Source organism: Astatotilapia calliptera, chromosome 19 (assembly GCF_900246225.1).
Source record: "Astatotilapia calliptera chromosome 19, fAstCal1.2, whole genome shotgun sequence".
In the NCBI taxonomy this organism is placed as follows: Eukaryota; Metazoa; Chordata; class Actinopteri; order Cichliformes; family Cichlidae; genus Astatotilapia; species Astatotilapia calliptera.
In genome coordinates, this window is record NC_039320.1 from 29,120,518 (window position 1) to 29,140,908 (window position 20,391).

Sequence of the window (20,391 nt, forward strand, 5' to 3'; positions counted from 1 at the left end):
ACAAATAAGGCATTCTAATCTATTCTAACTCTCAGTATTTATAACATGTTCACCGTTGTCTGACAGAAATAAAGTCAGCAGGCTGAATCGAAAGCAAATACCATTTCAAAAATATTTGAAAGGTTTCTTTTTGCTTGGTTGAAGCAGGTGTTGAAGCAGATTTTCAATGCCCCTCTTCTTCTCTATTTTTCTTTCTCTCTCCATCTGTTCACTCTCTTTCAAACTTCTGTTTCCTTTTACAATCCATCCTGATTGTTATAACTTAAAAATTTTAAAAATTAAATAAAAATCGAATAAACTATGACAATCAAGTGGACAAACGCTGTAATGATCCACTTGGAAAAATAAATCTGTTGATCATTTTTCTTGGCCTTCAGATAATAGTTATGATTGCTGCAGTGCCAGACAGGACAACCAAAAAAAGAAAAGATTTGAAAGGTAACTCATATTTTTTAAAATGAAGCCTATTTAGCATGTGACTAAAAGACAACAAAACCCTAACCCTACCTCTAAGTGTTTCACCAGTGAGTGGATGCAAAGGGGTTAAATGACATTGATAAGAATCATTGACAAGGTCACAAAATAGCCAAACAAGCAAACATGTGAATGAACTCCAACTCAGTCTTTCGTAAAATTATATAAGATTACGCCACTTGCCCAGACTTACACATTGTTACATATTTGCCCAGTTGAGGCTTGAAATCCTGTTTCTGGTAATAGAGTTCAGCACACTGTGCCACATCTATTGATCTCTTCTCCTCCACGCACATTCTCTATGTGTGCGCAAGACTTCATAGTTTCCATCTGGGCAGTGGAAAAAAGAGAAACATACATAACACACTGATTCAGTATGAAATAAAGTGACCTGACCAATTTTTCTTTTTTAAATATACACTGGTTTGTTAGTATATGCTGTTTGTAATTAACCTTTTTAATTAGCCTTATTTCACATGAGATTAATGGTTGAACTGGTTGAAACTTACCTTAATTTTAGTGGAGCCCACCAATAAAGCCTGTAAATATACCACTGGGTTCACATAACACATGTTGCTCTTTATTCAACATTGCATAACCACACTGTCTAAACAAATCCTGCATATTTCTCCTCCCAATAGCAAAGACCAGTCAGTTGTACCTGACTCGGGAATGTAGAAGTGACACTGAATAGCAATGACCTTCTTCTTTGGAAGTTTTAATCCGATAACTTTGGTCTTCATGTGAAACTTCATGGTCCTCATTTAATAATTAATACTACCTTTAAACAATTAGGACTTTTTTGGGGGGAGACATTGTTTGCCACAACTCACACACATTCAGTATATCTGTCTGACTTGTAGCCGAGTATATTAAAATGCTAACCCAGTTCTGTCCGTCTGTAAATTCCATTTAAAGGGGTAGAAGTGAACCTAATCCTACACATGATGTTGAGGGGTTAAACAAACAGAGTGAGATGTTGTGGTTGGTTGCTCTTGTCTGGCTTTAAATATATTTTTGGAAGACAGTCAAACATTAACTAATAACAGCTGAGTAAACTTTGTTTTTTTTGGATTCTACTCATGCAGCATTGCCTTTATGTTTCTCAGTATTATGACTAACACTAAGGCCCAGTGCTTAATATGGGGATGAGTGTATTTTTCACATTATTATCATACCTGGTGGTGTATTCTGAAAAAACAACATTTTGCATGCAACGGTCGACATTTTGGTGAGTACTTGATATACCAGCACAGTCAGTCAATGTCTGTTTTTACCCTAATAGTGGCCTATGACCTGTTTACTGAGTAAACATCTGGCTTTGATATGGAGGTTTGTGCTCTAGAACATTCTAGTTAATGCATTCACAGAATACTGGGAACCTGAGCCATACAAGGAATGGGAAGTTGACACAACAATAATTTTCATCTTGATGGTCAAAAGGGATATAATGATTGGAATCTGTGCCTTTCAAATCTGGTGGTTGAAAAACATGCTTATACCAAGTACTGATCCAAGCTGTGTTCCTCACTGGAAGTAAAAGACTGAAGTCATTTGTTTTAGGCAGCACCAGGTTCAAATTAAAAATGAAGTTTTGAGCACATCTGGATTTCTAATATGCTATTACAAACTGAGCAAGAATTGCTCTATTCACTATTTAAAAAATAAAAACAATGGGACCATACACAAAATTAAACATTAAAGAGGCCAATAAGTATTACACCAAAGATAACTAGAGTGAGTGTAGGAGCAAGAGACAGAGAAGCATCTGAGCCTTTGAGTTGTATTAAGTGGATTTGAAGTGTGTGTACTAATGTGCTTATAGAAGAAATGTTAACCACACAGCTGCTCAGCTAAGTTACACATTACAGACTACAAATTTAAGCTGACATTTACCACAGTCAGCTGACGCCAGAACTCCTGTGAGTCTGAATCCAGCAGATAGTAGAACAGTGCATTGACTAGTAAGGTTCATTTGTTCCTGAGAGATACAACAATGTATCTTGGAGGTCCATGTTATATTGTGCCTTTAAATGGTAACTAGACTGGTTCTTATATAGCACCTTTCTCCTCTGAGCATCCAAAGCACTTTACACAACTTGCTCCATTACTTTTTTAATAGTTTTTTCTTCGCTCTGTGTGCTTTCTAACATTCACGCACATTAATACTTGGGATACATGGTGGACACACGGAGCAGCTTCTCTCTGTCCCGACAAAACAGTGTTCCCGTCCTTGTTATGCGCTTTTTCTTGTTCTTTTTCACAAAAACACTCATACAGTTGTGAGCTCCTGCTCAAAATCAACAAAAGCAAATCCACCAACTTTTCATACGTGGACGAGCTACAAATTACACTAAGGAACTGCGAACTGCTTCAGAGACATTTACCACAGTGGAAATGTCTCAGGCGGTGCAAGAGGAAACAGAAGAGGGGTAAATGTGGAGGCATCCAGAGCAGGCTAGCGGCTAATCCACACAAACCTGCTATTCCCACCAACCTACTGTCCAACATGCGCTCCCTGGACAACAATCTGGATCATGTATGGTTACTTTGGTCCACTTTGAAGTCAGCGAGGGAGTATTGTGTCTTCGTGTTTGTAGAAACATGGCTTAATAATAGCATTCCTGACAGCGTCATTCGAGCAGACAGAGCTCTCACTGAAGGGTGTAGGACTTGCAGGTGCCTGGTGTCATGATGCTGTTCTGGCTTGCAAACACTGTTCACCTCTGCTGGAGCTTATAATCGAGTGCAGACCGTTCTACCTACCGAGGGAATTTTCAGCATTACTGCTTGTTGCTCCAATAACAACAATGGGAGTGAGGCACTGAATGAACTATATCAGCATGTCAGTGAGCAGCAGACGGCCCACCCAGATGCTTTTCTCATCCTAGCGGGTGATTTCAATCATGCAGACCCAATGACTGTGCTTCCCAAACTGCACAAACACATTATGAGGTGAGCCTAAGAACAGCATGGGCAAAGCTGTCACGTGGCATCAGAGAGGCAAAAAGGCAATACTCCAGGAGGATTTTGCAAAGCTTTAGCGACAGCAGAGATACTCGGAGGGTGTGGTAAGGAATACAAACCATCACAGACTACAAGCCCACACTGCAGACCACCATCAGTCCCATCTCTCTACCAGATGAGCTAAACAAATTCTTAGCTACCTTTTAGGCACAGAACTACACCCCCACACAGAAGACTCCACCTTCATCTCTTCCCTCCAACCTGGATCCATTTCAGTTTGCATACTGGTTCAACTGCTTAACCAATGATGCAATTTCAACTGCCCTTCAGTCAGCCCTCACACATCTGGACACTACAGACTCATACGTCACCATTCCCCAGCAACTCATTAACAAACTGGATCTGCTGGGAATCAGCACCTCGTTGTGTAACTGGCTGCTGGATTTCCTGTCAGGAAAACAGCAGACAGTACGGGTCGGCAGCAACACCATCATCACAAGAAAACTGAATACGGGGGCTCCCCAAGGATGTGTGTTGAGGCCCCTTCTTTTCACTCTGCTGACCCACGACTGCACACCATCACACAGCTCCAACCTTTTCATCAAGTTTGCAGATGACACAACTGTGGTTGGTCACATCAGCAACAATAATGAGACCTACTACAGTGAAGTTAACCATCTGGCCTAGTGGTGCAGCAACAACAACCTTTCCCTGAATATGGAGAAGACTAAGGAGATCATCATAGACATCATAGAACTCGCACCCTGCACACCCCACTAACCATCAATGGTGCTGCTGTGGAGAGGGTAAGCAGCACCACGTTCCTGGGTGTGCACATCTCAGAAGATCTCTCCTGGTCAAAGAACACAGCTTCACTGGTCAGGAAATTTCAACAGCGACTCTACTTTCTCAGTAAACTGAGCCTCAATCCCCATTATGAGCACCTTCTACAGAGGCACTGTTGAGAGGATCCTCACCAGCTGTGGTGAGAGTCATACCACACAGGACCCTGCACTGGGTCCTGCCAGAAAAAGCTACGAGTAGTGAGAGCAGCGGAGAGGATCGTGGGTGTTTCTTTTCCCCTTACTCCAGGACATCTACTGCACCTGCCTCACCCAAAAAAGCTCTCTGCATTACAGGTGACTCCACTCATCCATCCAACAGCTTTTTCAGTTTGCTGCCATCGGGAAGGAGACTGAAGAGCCTCCAGGCTAGAACCAGCAGACTGAGAGACAGCTTCATCCACCAGGCTGCCAGGATGCTGAATTCTCATCCTGCTCTGTCCCGCTCGACTCTCACACACACAAACTCAACCAGGGTTGTACTAACGAATAAACTCAACGATCCAGTGTCGACTGAAGCTTAGCCGCACAGTTAAGTAGGGAGGCTTTTGGCGATGAAAATCAGCTTACAAAAGCAAAACAAAACTGAACATGCTGGGACATGGGACCATGACAGACATCTTGCCCAAGTATACTTTAACATGCAGAACGGAGTAGCCAGGAAGCAAACCACTGACCTTCCAATTGGTATATGACTCACTCTAGCAAGTGAGACTCTTATGACACATGTTGTGCCTGCAGATGAGAGAATATATTCTCTTTCAAAATTTCTTGAATGCCTTATTGCCAGCCCACCCAACCAGGAAACACCAGGTGTCAACCTTGACATAGAGTAGCTTGTATAAAAGGTTCATGTTAAGGATGGTATAAAGTTCTGAAAAAGAGGAAAATTCAAGGGCCAGTTGAGAGATATAATCCCTCCAGCGTGTACTGGGTCTGCCCCGCGGCCTCCTCCTGGTGGGACATGCCCGGAACACCTTGCCTAGGAGGTGCCCAGGAGGCATCCTTATCAGATGCCCGAACTACCTAAACTGGCCTCTTTCAATGTAGAGGAGCAGCGGCTTTACTCTGAGCCCCTCAGAGTACCTGAACTTCGCATCCTATCTCTAAGGGAGAGGCCAGCCACCCTTCGGAGGAAGCTAATTTCCTCCGAAGGGTGGAAATTAGGATGGAAATTTCTGCCACTTGTATCTGCGATCTCGTTCTTTTGGTCACTACCCACAGCTCGTGACCATAGGTGAGGGTAAGGACATAGATCGCTCTGTAAATAGAGAGCTTCGCCTTTACACTCAGCTCTCTCTTCACCACGATAGACCGGTACAGCATCCACATCACTGCAGCCACAGCACCAATCCGTCTGTCGATCTCCCGCTCCCTTCTCACTTGAACATGACCCAGAGGTACTTAAACACCTCCACTTGGGCCAGGAACTCGTCCCTGACTCAGAGTGGGCACTCCACACTTTTTCAGCTGAGAACCATGGCCTCAGATTTGGAGGTGCTGATTTTCATTCCCACTGCTTCACACTCAACTGTAAGCCATTCCAGTGAGGCTGGAGGCCATTGCCTGATGAAGCCAACACAACCACATCATCTGTGAAAAGCATAGATAAGATTCTGAGACTACCCAAGTGGAAGCCTTCCACCGCTTGGCCACGCCTAGAACGAAACCAGGAAACTGCATTGTTCCTCCTGTATCCAAAGTCCAACTATCGGACGGACTCTCCTTTCCAGCACCCTGGCATAGACTTTCCCAGGGAGGCTGAGGAGTGTGATTCCCCTGTAGTTGGAACACACACTCCAGTCCCCCTTCTTAAAGATAGGAACCACTACCCCGGTCTGCCAATCCAGAGGTATCGCCCCTGATCTCCATGCAACTATAACACAGAGAGCCTTCAGGAACTCAGGGCGAACTTCATCCACCTTAGGGCCTTAGGCCCCTGCCACCAAGGAGTTGTTGAACTGCCTCAGTGGCCTCACCCCTGGAGATAGATGAGTTCTCCCCCCATCCCCTGCTTGCTCCATGGAGGACATACCAGTGCAATTAAGGTCTTTAAACTATTCCTTTCACAGCCAACAATGTCGGGTGTATCTCTTTGAGGCAGTCTTTTTCCATGGCCTCTCTGAACTCCTGCCACACCTGAGTTTTTGATTCAACCTCAGCTGTGCTCCGCTTGGCCGGTTGGTACCTATTGGCTGCCTCCAAGGTCCCATAGGCTAACCAAGCTCAATAGGATTCCTTCACCTCTGGTGTCCACCATTTGGTTCAGGGGTGACACCAACCCCAGGCACCAACCACCTCTGGTGTCCACCATATGGTTCAGGGTTTACCACCACCTCAGGCACCAACCACATTGTGCTACGTCTGTCCAACATCCTCCCCCGCCACCACGTCAGGTGGCAGGATGGTGATGGACTGTGCTGTCAACTGAGGTGGTAATCAGTTGACAGCTCAGCGCCCCTCTTCACCCGAGTGTTCAGAACATATGGCTGCAGATGTGATGATACAATTACACACACTGGTGCCACCCGAACTTATGGATACCCTTATGTTCGAACATGGTGTTTGTTATGGAAAAACTGTGGTTTGCATAGAAGTCCAGTAAGAGAAGAGGTTTAGATCTACCAGGCCATTCCTCCCAGTCACGCCCCTGCAAGTCTCACTGTCATTACCCACATGACCATTGAAATCTCCCAGCAGGACAACAGAGTCCCCAGGTTGAGCAACCTCAAGCACCCCACCCAGGGACTCCAAGAAGGCTGGATACTGTGAACTGTCATTCGGCGCATAAGCGCAGATGACAGTCAGAGCCCATTCCACGTCCCGAGCAGGGAAAAGACCCTCTCGCCTACCGGGTGAAACCCCAACGTACAGACAGCAAGCTGAGGAGATACTAAGATACCCACCCCGGTCCGCTGCCTCTCACCAAGGCCAACTCTCCAGGAGACTGGTTCCAGTGTCCAACCCATGCGTTGAGGTGAGGTGAGACTATATTTAGCCGGTATCTCTCAACCTCAGGCAGGGTGAACTATTCCCTCGATCTTCTGCTCATAGGGTTTTTTTTGTCTGGTCTCTCACCCATGACCAAAAGACCCCGGACACACAAACCCCTCCACCACGTTAAGGTAGCAATTCAAATTTGTTTTTACATTCCAGAAAAAAACTAATTTCTCATTTGATTCTGTCTTGCCACTTCCTGTCATTGCAACCCTGTTCTCCACCACCTAAGAATGTCTGTCTTACTACCACTACGTGAGAAGCTTCCATGTTAAATATAGTGGTGTGAAAAAGTGTTTGCCCCCTTTTTGATTTCCCCCTTTTTTGTATGTTTATCGCACTAAATGTTTTTGATAAAATCAATTTAAATATTAGACAAAGATAACACGAGTAAACACAAAATGCAGTTTCTAAATGAAGGTATTTATTATTAAAGGGGGAAAAAAATCCAAACCTGCATGTGAAGTAGTGACATGCTGGCTCCTTTTGCTGTGCTTCTGGTCTCCCTTGATACTCACCTTGTGTTTCTTCTTGCATTCTTGTATTGCTCTTGCAGTTTTTCACTTGAAAACCTCACTTGGAACATGTCTGTTTGGAACGTCACTTACATGTAGCCTTTGGATGCCTCCTTTAACTCAGCTACCTGCTGCAGCAAGAACATTCACTTGCCTGTTCATAACCTGCCTACCCACTCTCCACCTGTCAGCTGTCTGGAACTCTCTTGCTGACTGTGTACTTTCTCCATGCTCAGCTGACCTCTCATTAAGTAAGACAAAATCAGGTTAATCTACAACTAAACACTACAATACCTACCTGTTGGATGTTTGCTAAATTAAACTCTCTTCTCAGGCAGAGCCATTGTGATTCCTTCTGAGCTGAGGTAAATTGTAACTCCCAGTTACCTGTTTGCTGAGAATTCTTAATTTTTCAGTAGAACTTTGCTCCAAATCTATTCTTTGGGTCCTGCCAGAACCAAACCATAACAATATTTAATTAGCAGGGGAAATTCTCAAGTGTGCAGGGCTATACTCCTTGCTCGGATCTATCTACTTAGATTTTTTCCTTATTTTTGCTATGTTTTTGCAAATTTTCTATACTTTTAACATTATCAAATTATTTTTAATATTAGACAAGAAATAAATAAATTAGCTGTTTTCGAGCATGATTGCATTATTAAGGGAAAATGGCTATCCAAACCTACCTGGCCCAATGTATGAAAGTAATTGCCCTGTAAAAATGGTAATTTGTTGCGCACCCTTTGGTAACGAATGGCGAGAATGCCAACGAAGCATTGGTAATAACTGGCAATGATTTTTGTTTTTTTACATGGCTGTGGAGAAAATTTGACCCACTCTTATTGTTTTGTCTTTTTGGTTAATTTGACCACATTCAAGGATTTTTGACTGTTAACTGTCATGACACCAAGTTTGCGATGACTCACTGGCAGGACGCAGACCAATCAGAGTTTACAGAGTTTATTAAACAAGTTTGGAATCAAGGTAGAAAAAAATGAGTAGATTGAATGGAGGCTAGCGAGCAGGGCTGAGGCAGGCTGGATCACAGGGACTCACTACACAAACACAGTAGCTTGGAAGGCCTCCTTTACGCTAAGCAGCCTGCACAGAAGCACAAAGAAATAATCCAGGAAAGACCAAACATGAAATTGACAGCAAAGCTACTGAACCTGAGATGTTTCCACAGGTGAAGCAATGACCTGGTGGCAACTGAGGAAAACCTTCAGCCTTAAGCAGACTAAAGAATTCATAGATTACACATGAGCAAGGTGAGTAAATCGGCCTAATCAGTAAATCAAGTTTTCTCTTTTTGCACTATTCATGCAAATAAAGCAAAATGGTACCGCTAAGGGAGAACACAGCCACCCTACAGAGGAAGCTCAAATCCGCTGTTTGTATCTGCGATCTCCTGCTTTCCATCACCAACCAAAGCTCGTGACAATAGGTGAACATGGTACATCTGAAACGTTATCGTTGTTTACAAAATACTTGTGTTATCACTCACAGTGTAACGTCTTGGCACTCTCCTGTGGATGCTGGAGAGTCTGGATGTTTTTTGTAGTGAGTTTCTCATCCAAGGTTGACAGATCACGTGTGCCTTGTCCTCCACCTGTATTCTTCTTTTTCTTGTAGTCTGTTAGTATTTTTCACTTTATCAACTTTGATTCCAAACTGACACGTGTTGAAATGATATTCACGTCCACATCACTTTGTATTTATTTATTTAGACTGTCATTTTTGGAAAGCTGTGCCTCTTCTGGCTTCCTCCTTGGGCCTCAGACACAGACTACAGTCAGACTTTAACATTATCTTTTGCTGTCGAGGTGCAGGCTTCTGTCTTTTTCTGTCTCCACCGGGAGGTAAATGTATCTCCTTATACAGAGAAACTGGGGTCGGGCAGTATGCAGATAATATGGAAACTGTTTGCACAAGACTGTTGCCTCAGAATAACTCCGATTTACTAACATTATTACTAACTTGCGTGTGGTGGTGAACAAAATAGGCCGTACACACGTTTCATAAATCTGACTGTGGTTTTGCAAACTAATTTTTTCACAGGGTAAGTTTGATAAAACTTGGCTGAAACTGGATCAAACAGTAGGATTGAAAGCAGACATGCGAGTTATTCAAAAGAATTAAGGTGTTGCAATGCCCTGTCAAAGGCAATGACTCAGCCTGACTGAAATGCTCAAAAACCATAATAAACTGAAACAATGTCTCAAACAAGAGGGAGGAAGTTTTTTCCATAAGAGCTCAGGATTGTGGAGTCACGATTGCAATGCAAGCCCACATTTATAAAGAAACAGACATAGAGGTTACTTTGCGGTTTGAAATGAACAATGGTGAGTTGCTCAGTTCTAAAATGAAACAGTCATGCATAAAACTGGAGAAAAGCCCCTTTGGGAATGTGGTGAGATTTTTGTCCTTTCCAGCTTGGAAGCAGCAACAAGGAGATGAGATTGTGCAGCCAACAATGCATGTCTTGGATAAAAGTTAGAGGAAGAAGCAAAAACATCACTTTCAATCACATTTTGAAAAATCTGTTGTGTGACCGCAGCGGTTTTACTGGTATGCCACCATTACAGCAGATTTAACCGTTAAGGTTACATGTTATATGGGTGTTGCTGTGTTACAGAGCTTAGATGTGGGCGTTATCTTGACTGTAGCTTGTGGCAGCATAGATAGAACGACAGAAAATATTTAGATGTGTTTGTTTGTTTCTTTTTTAAACAGTTTATGAACTATGACAGTGTGATCCTGACCGTTACGCTTCTGGCACACATCAAACTGTTGCATGGTTAGAGGCTGCATCGCTAATGCAAAAATGTCTTTATGTTTTCAGAAACCAGCTTATGAAATGCAACAGTGTGATTGTGAATGGGTACACAGACATTAGAACATTATTTAAATTGTATTTATATAGCACCAAATCATATCAACAGGGCACTTTCTGCTGTAAGGTAAAGACCCCACAATAATACAGACAGACAGCAAGCCCTTGGCAACAGTGGGAAGGAAAACTCCCTTTTGACAGGAAGAAATCTCTGGCAGAACCAGACTGGCTGGAGGAAGACGAGACAAAAAAGAGAGCAGCAGATTAAGAAGAGAGATTAATAATAAGTAATGAGTAAATGCAGAGTACCCACATATTGAGTAAAAAAAGTTCCCACTTCTTTAAAGCATAGTCACAACCGGATCACTGGAATACTCTGGAAGAGTATGGAAAGTATAAACATTTCATATTTAGTCGATGTAACATGGTAAAAACAGTGAAAGCGTCGATCTGCAGTTTAGTGCAGCCGCTACGCACGAAGCTGCGGGGGAGAGGAAGGAGGAGGAGGAGACAGCGATTGCTCTATTTCTGACGTCAGAATCTTGCCGCAGAGATAAGCCGCGAGGCTTAATATTAACTACAATGTTCCTTCTTTCAAAAAGAGCGACAGCGCGCCAAGGGATTGTCGAGCTGATGAACAGAGACGCTTTGCGAGACGCATTCCAAACACTTTTCTCGTTCTGCGCACCGACTCTGGCGCAGTGCACGAAACAGAGCCCAAACTATGAGCTGAGCAGATAAGAGCTGTGGTGGAGGAATTGGCCAGCGGTCGTGTAAACGCACAAACGGAAGATGGGAACGGCGGGCGAGGATCTGCTCGTGACACTCCAGATACTACCCGGTTTCTTTTCCAACTGCCTCTTCCTTGCCCTGTACGACTCGGTGGTTCTGCTGAAGCGCGTCGTTTCGCTGCTCAGCTCTCGGTCCGCCGGCTGCGGAGAGTGGCGCCGCATGCTGACCTCGGCGGGACTGCGCTCCATCTGGAACAGCTTCCTCCTGGACGCCTACAAGCAGGTAAACTTTTTATTTGGGTAGGGTCTAAGTGCTTCGAGTGCCTCGATGCAGTGACGTCATTCAAGTGCACTCCAAAGTGGTGTAAAAGACAGGAAGTGTTTCTTAGCGTCTGCTCGCTCACCTGCCTACACGGCCGTGTGCACGAACGTTTGCGGCACGCCCTCGGAAAACTTGGTTTTTCATTGTCTTCGCGCAGATGGAGCAGAACTTGTTTTTCGCGTTTGGAGCTGTGCGTGTGTGTGCGTGCGCGCGGAACAATACAGTTTACACAAAGGGCTGGCCAGAACGAGAAGCGTTACAGAATCGCGTGACCAAATAGTTAATGTTTTATCACTACAATACTGTGTAACACGAGTATTATCAGAGCAAATACAGGTTATCACGTTAATCGCGTTGGATAGAAACTGGTTGCAGTTCATGTGGAGGTGCAGCAGATGGCCCCCGTCCTCACAGCTGTGTAACTTTCTGCTGTCAGGAGGCTGCTGCTACAAATTCGCTGCTAATGTTTCAAAAAGCTGATTTTGTTACGTCCTGGTGATACTGTGGCGTTTATACTACAGAGATATGTGGATACATCACAACCTGCAAAATGAAACAACATCTGTCGTTCAGCTGCTCTGATCAGACAAAATTACCAGAAGACAAATATTTTACCCACAAATTGTGTTTTTGTTTTGTTTTGTTGTTTGTTTGTTTTTTGGGGGGGACTTCATAGTGCCCAGTGTCTCACCAGTGCCTCCTGTGGAACGAGAAACCGCAGAGTGGGAGTCTTTGATTATATAAGAAGTTCTCTGCATATTAATTTATATTACAGTTATTAATAAGCTCACACTATAACAACAGCTCTTGTCTAAAACTGGTTTAGCAAAAAAGTTCTGCTGGAAAATCATTAGTTACTGTATTAACTATTCGTATATGTCTATATGTCTATACACAAGTGTGTGTGTGTGTGATAGCCGGACTATAGTGTGTGTCCCTTGGCTTTGTGCCTTGGACCCACTCTTTTAGCACAACAGCCTGGGCCTGTGGGTATGTAGGGGCCCCTTCTCATGTTAGCACACATCAAAAAACGTTGTATCTGAAATGAACTGTGCACTTTTCAAAGTGTACAACTTATTGTGCTATTGTAATGTAAAGTATGACAGAGGCTTAGCGAGGACCCAGGTTCCTCTATGCGTCCACTGTGCTATTAGTTAAAAAAGAAGCCACTGACAAATCTCTGGGGATTAACATGTTCTGTTAAGCCTCCGCACAGCTGTGGCACATCCAGGTACCACGGCTGTGTGCAGTTTTCCTTTCAGGCCTTCGTTTACGATTACGCAGTCTACGCCTGACTGGCATCTGTCAGCGTTTCTGTGAACTGTAAAATGTTCAGGAATCTCCTTTAAATCTTACGAATAAGGAATTAATAAAACGTACATGTGGATACTGCACAGCACGACAGCTCCAGCCTGAACGTCATGATTGAGGAGTTCCTATTGGCAGTATTCATTCTGGGAAATATGTCACAAGAGATTAACTTTGGGTCTGTCTCCGTACCCACATTTTCCATCTTGTAACTGCCAAAGGCCCACTATAAGACCTCGAAGCCTGTTTTACCTCCAAGCAGTTCTTGGCAGATATGCCGCATGGTTCGTTCCTGCAGTAAAGACAAAAAAAGTACTTTTCCTGTGCCAAAGCAAGAACCCAGTACGTAAACATCACAGTCTGTCTATCTGTCTGCCTACATGTTTCTTTCAATGTTATTACGTAAAAACTGACAGGCCAAACTTGGAGAGAATGTGGTGTGCAGCACGCAGGGATCGGGGTCGGCATAGTGCACGTGGTCCAAGGAGCTCTTCAGAGAAGCTTCCTCGGATGAGAGGTGAAACGTCTTCAAGCAACTTAAAAAAGTCCACATATGTATTTTAGCTTGATGACAGTATAACAAACTGGGCTGCACGATTTTGCATAAAATGAGAATCACGATTTTTTGGCTTAGAATTGAGATCACGATTCTCTCACGATTTTCTTTTCCAGTATAAATATTTATTGCGCTTATTAACTGCACATCAACTTCGTAACAGTTGAGACTGAACATAAAAACAATCCCGTCTCCACCGTTGCTCGACGCTGCGTGTACAGAGCAGGTGGTGCAACAATAGAAAAATAGTTGCGGGACGGCACTGTGTAGCGTTTGTCTAGGGTGTTGATCATTTTCCTAAATCCCTCGTTTTGCACAGTGTTGATGGAGCCATATCTTTGGTCAGGTGATAAGTGATAGCCTCCGTGATTTCTTTGTGCCTGCGGGAGGTCGACGGGTATAGGGAAGCGCTGTATAAGGTTCCCGTTATTGATGTTTGGGTGGTTGACGGGGACTGATTTTCTCCTGTCACTTTCTCGTCATCTCTCACGTGCTCTCCGTTGTTTTTTTCCTGCTAATTTTAGCAGCCAGCTGGCTTCTGTATCACGTGGTATAAGGCTCCGCCCTTGTCATTTGTTGAGCAGGAAGAGTGAGCGCTTGTTTTCATGCAGAGTACGTCCCGGATCAAAATGCGGTACAATCGTCACCTTTAATTATTAAGTAACGCGTTACCTTAACTACGTTATTATTGTGGTAACGAGCACAGTAACTAGTTATTATGCCAAAATCAGGAACGCGTTAACTGTTACTGGGATTTAGATAGGCTCGTTACTCGTTACTTCGTGTGGTGGCATCACGGAGCTTCCACAGATTCAGTAACATTAGCAAGTGGTGGAGGCAGCAGGTGGATGAGGGAAAGGGGAGGCAGAAGGAGGAGAGACCTGAGGCATCCTTACTGGATCATCAGAGCTGAACAGGTGATGGAGAAACAGGTTTACCTTTTAGGTGACATGGATGAGTTGAAGTTATGAACTGTTTCTGAGAGACAAATAACACCAGGATCCTTTTCTAAGTAGCTGACAGCTGGTAACTGTGCAGGGGCGGGTCTAGCAAAGTTTTGCCAGGGGGCCAGGTAGGGCATTAACAGGGAGAGGGGGGCACAAAGAAATACTTTTCTTTCTTATTCTCATTTAAAATGTCTCACTTTTAATAAATAATTATCTGAATCTTACAACAAACGATTGATAGATTGATCAAAGCACCACGACTGTGTTGGATGTAAAAGGCGCACATGACGCTGTGACGTAGGCTAGAATCATGGCAGCGGTCAACGACGGTCCAGGCGTGGGACTTCTCTCGTGGAAATATGCACATTATCTTTTCCTTTCCCTAGTAACTAGTTACTTTGAAAGTAACGAGTAACTTGAAGTAACTGAGTTACTTTTGATAGAAGTAACTAGTAATGTAACTAAGTTACTAATTTTAACACTGGACATACTGGATTCATTTTGAGAAAAGTGTTCTGTGTAATACATTACTTTTTTTGAGTTACAACCCCAACACTGGTCACAACAAAGTGGGGAAATGAGCTCACAGCAGGCGATTAATCTGCACGAATGTTGATTTGCTACTGACAGATGGGAGGAACTCTCAAAGCAAAGCCAATGAGAATCAATAAGCAATATCAATAATGGAATTGGAATCACCAAATTCCTATTTTAATTTTCTTTGTTCACTTACTCAGCAGTTTTAAAGTGTTTATTTATTCATCTTTCTTTATCCATCCATCCATCTTCATCCGCTTACCTGGGGCCGGGTCACGGGGGCAGCAGCCTAAGCAAAGAGGCCCAGACCTCCCTCTCCCCAGCCACCTCCTCCAGCTTATCCGTGGGAACACCAAGGCGAGAGATATAATCTCTCCAGCGTGTCCTGGGTCTGCCCCGGGGCCTCCTCCCAGTGGGACATGCCTGGAACACCTCACCCAGGAGGCGCCCAGGAGGCATCCTTGTCAGATGCCCGAACCACCTCAGCTGGCTCCTTTCAATGTGGAGCAGCAGCGGCTCTACTCTGAGCCCCTCCCGGATGGCCGAACTTCTCTCTAAGGGAGAGGCCAGCCACCCTTCGGAGGAAGCTCATTTCTGCCGCTTGTATTTGCAATCTCGTTCTTTCGGTCACTACCCACAGCTCGTGGCCATAGGTGAGGGTCGACCGGTAAATTGAGAGCTTCACTTTTACACTCAGCTCTCTCTTCACCACAGCAGAGGTGCAGCGTCCACATCACTGCAGCCGCTGCACCAATCCGTCTGTCGATCTCCGGCTCCCTTCTCCCATCACTCGCGAACAAGACCCCGAGATACTTAAACTCCTCCACTTGGGCCGGGAACTCGTACCGGGCACTCCGCATTTTTCTTTATTTGTGTATATTAGCTTATTTAGTTGTATTTACTCAAAATTACTTCTGTAATGGGTGCAAAGTTGACTCTTTGACTTGTTTTAAATCACAGCCTCCTATTTTCAATACCAATGCAGAAATGCCTAATCATAGGCAGATATATATATATATATATATATATGTATATATGTATATGTATGTGGGTGTGTGTGTGTTGTAGACATAATTATAACATACTGTCAAATCTAAATCAACCACATACTGAAATTCCAGCACAATGCCAGATGCTTTGCAATAGCAACAGTTAAACTACACCAGGCCCAATATGCCAAAACAGCAGAAATGCAAATCCCAGTTCTCCTTCTTCTTCATGTGCACACAGTCTACATTAAGTGTTTGTCTCTATTTTACCTCTTTAGGTGAAACTTGGCTGTGAGGCACCCAATTCCAAAGTGGTGAAGGTACCCGATGGCCCTCGGTGGAGCAGCACCATCAGAATCCAAAATGGGGGTGAGTGCAGACTTCTGGATTTTGAGTCATCAGATCGCCCCCTGGTGGTCAACTTTGGCTCAGCCACCTGACCCCCCTTCATCAGCCACCTGCCGGCTTTCCGGCAGTTAGTGGAAGACTTCAGCGATGTGGCTGATTTCCTGTTAGTGTACATTGATGAGGCTCATCCATCTGATGGCTGGGTGGCCCCTCCCATGGGTTCTTGCTCCTTCAGTTTCCGGAAACACCAGAACCTGGAGGAAAGGATGGGAGCAGCACGTCAACTCACTGAGCACTTTTCTTTGCCGCCGCAGTGTCAACTAGTTGCTGACTGCATGGACAATAATGCTAATGTGGCTTACGGTGTGTCCAACGAACGGGTGTGTATAGTGCAACAAAAAAAGATTGCTTACCTGGGGGGCAAAGGGCCATTTTTTTACAATCTGAAGGATGTGCGCCAGTGGCTGGAACAGAGTTATGGTAGACGGTAGGAGGATTAAAAGTGCCTTTTTAAAATTTTGAAAACAGAGATTATTTGGTTTTGTAAGAATGTGTTGTGATGGTATTCTTTACCATAAAGCTGTAACAAAGGGTCCCTTTTACCAAAAAAGGGGGGGAAAGGGCAAAGGCAAGAGACAACTCAACCAGCATCTTAATCAAGTCAACCTCACCCTCCTCACCTCAAGCCTTACCTCCTGAACTAAAGTCAAGTCTTTTCCATACAAATATTGTGCATAAACGTGCGTATTTATTTCAGATTTTGTCCGAATTACTTACTGTCAGCAGATCAGACATGCGACCCTCCCGTCCCCAGACAGCTGACAAGAGCAGTGAAACAACAACAGCAGTAGCTGGGATGACGTTATTCCAGCTACACACAGAGAGGAAAGATGCTGAGTTTTAGTATTTCTTAGTTTGGTAAAAATGTTATTACATCTCACCTGATGAATGTGTTATTGAGACTGAATCTCTAGAAGACTGTGAGTCAACTGCTTTGAAAACCTTGAGATAACAGCCACATTAAATCTAGTAAATCTAATTTGATAATGAGCACTGAACGCAATCCAAAATATGACGTGTAGGCACAGTGAATAAGTACATACACAGATTATTGTTCAAAGCATCGGATCACGACTGCACATGTACTTTGCATGTAGACACAGACTGAAGTGAGCCTTGTAAAAATCACATTTAAAGTTGATTTGCATGGTTTGCAAAGGAAGAAGCACTTTTGTTGACTTTATGACCAGATCTTTTTCCAGGAGGTTCCGTGGGCTGGACTGCATGGAAAACTCTAGGCAGACGCTCAGGGGGATGATGGGTATTACCAAGTGCAAAATTTATTGTCAGTAAGTGAAGCGTGTATCTTTCCGAATGTTGTGTACTGAATGTTCGATGGTTTGGCCAAGTCTTGTAAAGTGATGGTTTGGTTAAACTCTTATGCCACGAGTAAACTGCTGTGGGTTAAGGTTAGGTTGCATCTAGCTACATGCTCAACATTCACAATTTCACATGTAACTGGAAGTCATTACCTTTCAAACCAAGTCTTTGCTTTTGGCTCTTTGTTATAAGATATCCATTTAGATATGTAATAAAGATGAACAGTTCAATAAAGCGGTACTAGTAAACCTAACCCTAGCCCCATACTTCTCATTGGTGGCTCTGTGGATGTTAATAGACCTGCTGTTGCATCTATGTCACTTCCTTTAAACACTCTGAGAAAAGGCTTAAAAGGGTGATCAACTTTTGGTTGAGCATTTCATTTGAAGTTAAATAAATAACTGGCAGTATTAATGGAAATGCATCAGACTTTGAGCACATTACAAACGTGGATAAAATGACTGTTATCCAGCTATTACTCTGACAACAGGGGAGATGCACTGGGAGCCTTTAGCTGTGTGTGCCTATAAACAAATCAGTCACCTAAGCTTTGTTCATGAACTATCAAGTGATCCGCACCTTCGGTCAAAAGTACACCCCCTAACTAACAGAAGAGCTCTGTTTTTGTTTTTTAATTAATATCTTTTCAAATATTCATTGATAAAATACAATTTCTTCACATTAGCACAAATGTTTTGTTTTAGAGTCAGATCTCTCCTGCATACAGCTCTCTCTCTCATGTCTTGTGAAGAATTCATTTCATGAAGATTTCATTTGTAAATGCATATTTAACAGCTAAATGTAGATGTAATTTCAGATTTAAATTCATATTTCTCAAAATATGAACAGTGGAAGTTCAGTAGCTGTTCGGGTGATTCTTTTCAAATGAAAGCTCCTTCGAACAGATGCTTTGTTCTGGTCACAGTGACAAAGGTGTGCAAATGAAAACCTTTGACGAAAGAGTCCACAGCTCAGTCTCTGGTTGGATAGAGAGCAGCACCTGGTCAACGTGACGCAGATCCAAAGCATCTGTTTTCATTGTCACTTTGCTAATGTCTCAATGACTGATATCAATAGCTCTATTTTCCATTCTCTTTACTGTACTTTGCCATTATTTGAAGCGTAATGTATATTTTTATATGTCGAAGGAAAAATAAGTGGAAAATAAACATGAATGTGTTTGTGTGGAATTCTTTTATATGTTGTCTCTGCACCCAGTGCACAAAAAAGTCCTTTGCTTCAGCATTTCAAATAAACAGTATAATGTGTTTACTGCAAAACTTCAAAAAATAGAGTAGTTTACATCCAGGGATCGAAGATGCATCCATCACTTTCCTCTTATCCTCGTCAGGGTCGGGGGGTGGGGAGCATGTCCCAGGCAGGCTACACCCTGGACGGGTCGCCAGCCTGTCCCAGGGGTGGATCGAAATTCTCCTTTTCCAGAAATCCAGAAAGGACATTTTATAATGTTTTATTTACTTTCAGTGGGACTTTTTTTTACTCTCCAAAAATAAATATGAATTATGAACTCGTACTGTGAAGCTGGCCATGCAGATAAATAACTGCAGGAGCCATTTAAAAAGTCCACACACCAAGAAAGTTGTTAGACAGAGGGGATTTTTTTCAAACTTCTATTTCCTAATTTATTGAGGAATCTTAGCAAACGTATTAACTAAAACTAAAAAGTAGATGTGTGATATGTTGGTAACATGCAGCAGGTTTGCAAAATGAGGTGAAATCTTGCGGACACTCACCTGATCTACTAAAGCACAATCTTGAGAAGTCATTGATCCACGTTCTTCAAAACACTGTGTGCAAATCAACCTCTAATATTCTCTTCTGATGATAATGAGTCCCTCTCAACATCAAAAGTACAGCTTCATTTGTACAGCTGTCGTCAGCAGCCTAAAGTAATAATTATAAGAAATGCTTTCATATAACAGCTGCTCCACCACATACTGCAGTTCTGGTTTTGTAGGTCAGGTACAACACTGACACCATGAGGTCAAGTGGGGTCATGTACAAACCTGGTTGTTTTATTTTTGTTTGATAAGAACATTTTCTTAATCTTTGTCATTTCACCATCTGACAGAAGTTTATTTCTTATAAAGGATGTTTTACACCTATAGATGAGCACAGCCAGGTGTCAAGAATTAGGAGTTTGGTTGTTTCTGCTCTTGATTCACTTAAAGCTTGTGTGGTGAACATACAAACCTGACAAGCACACATTGTTTGGGCCTTTTAAGAATGTTGTTAGCATGTTTGGATAAATGTCAAAGACTTCAAAGACCGGGCTCTAGGCGTCAAGGTCAAGGTCAAGGTTCTTTATTTGTCACATGCATAGTTATACAAGTATAACACACAGTGAAATGTAGCCTGACACGCTCCTCGACATGTGCAAAAAAATTGGGGGGGTGTAGAGGAAAAACATTTTATATATATATATATATATATATATATATATATATATATATACATACATATAGTATATACACTGGGTGAATGTGCAGTAGTAGCAGCAAGCAGGTGAATTCTGTACATTAATATGAATAGATATCTGACTATTTTACAGGATAGACAATATGAACATATTTAAAATTAAAGGAATTGAAATGTACATTGTTCCTTGGTTTAGTGTCTGGAAG

General features: G+C 43.0%; 1 protein-coding gene across 1 annotated transcript; it reads left to right on the top strand.

The window, feature by feature from the left end:
• The first annotated feature begins 10,850 nt into the window (after nt 1–10,850).
• On the top strand, nt 10,851–18,916 carry dio2 (iodothyronine deiodinase 2). Its single transcript, XM_026152578.1, has 2 exons — nt 10,851–11,642; nt 16,297–18,916. Exons 1-2 carry the CDS (start codon nt 11,421–11,423, stop codon nt 16,855–16,857), a joined length of 783 nt encoding a protein of 260 aa, XP_026008363.1. The 5' UTR covers nt 10,851–11,420; the 3' UTR covers nt 16,858–18,916.
• The last annotated feature ends 1,475 nt before the right edge of the window (nt 18,917–20,391 follow it).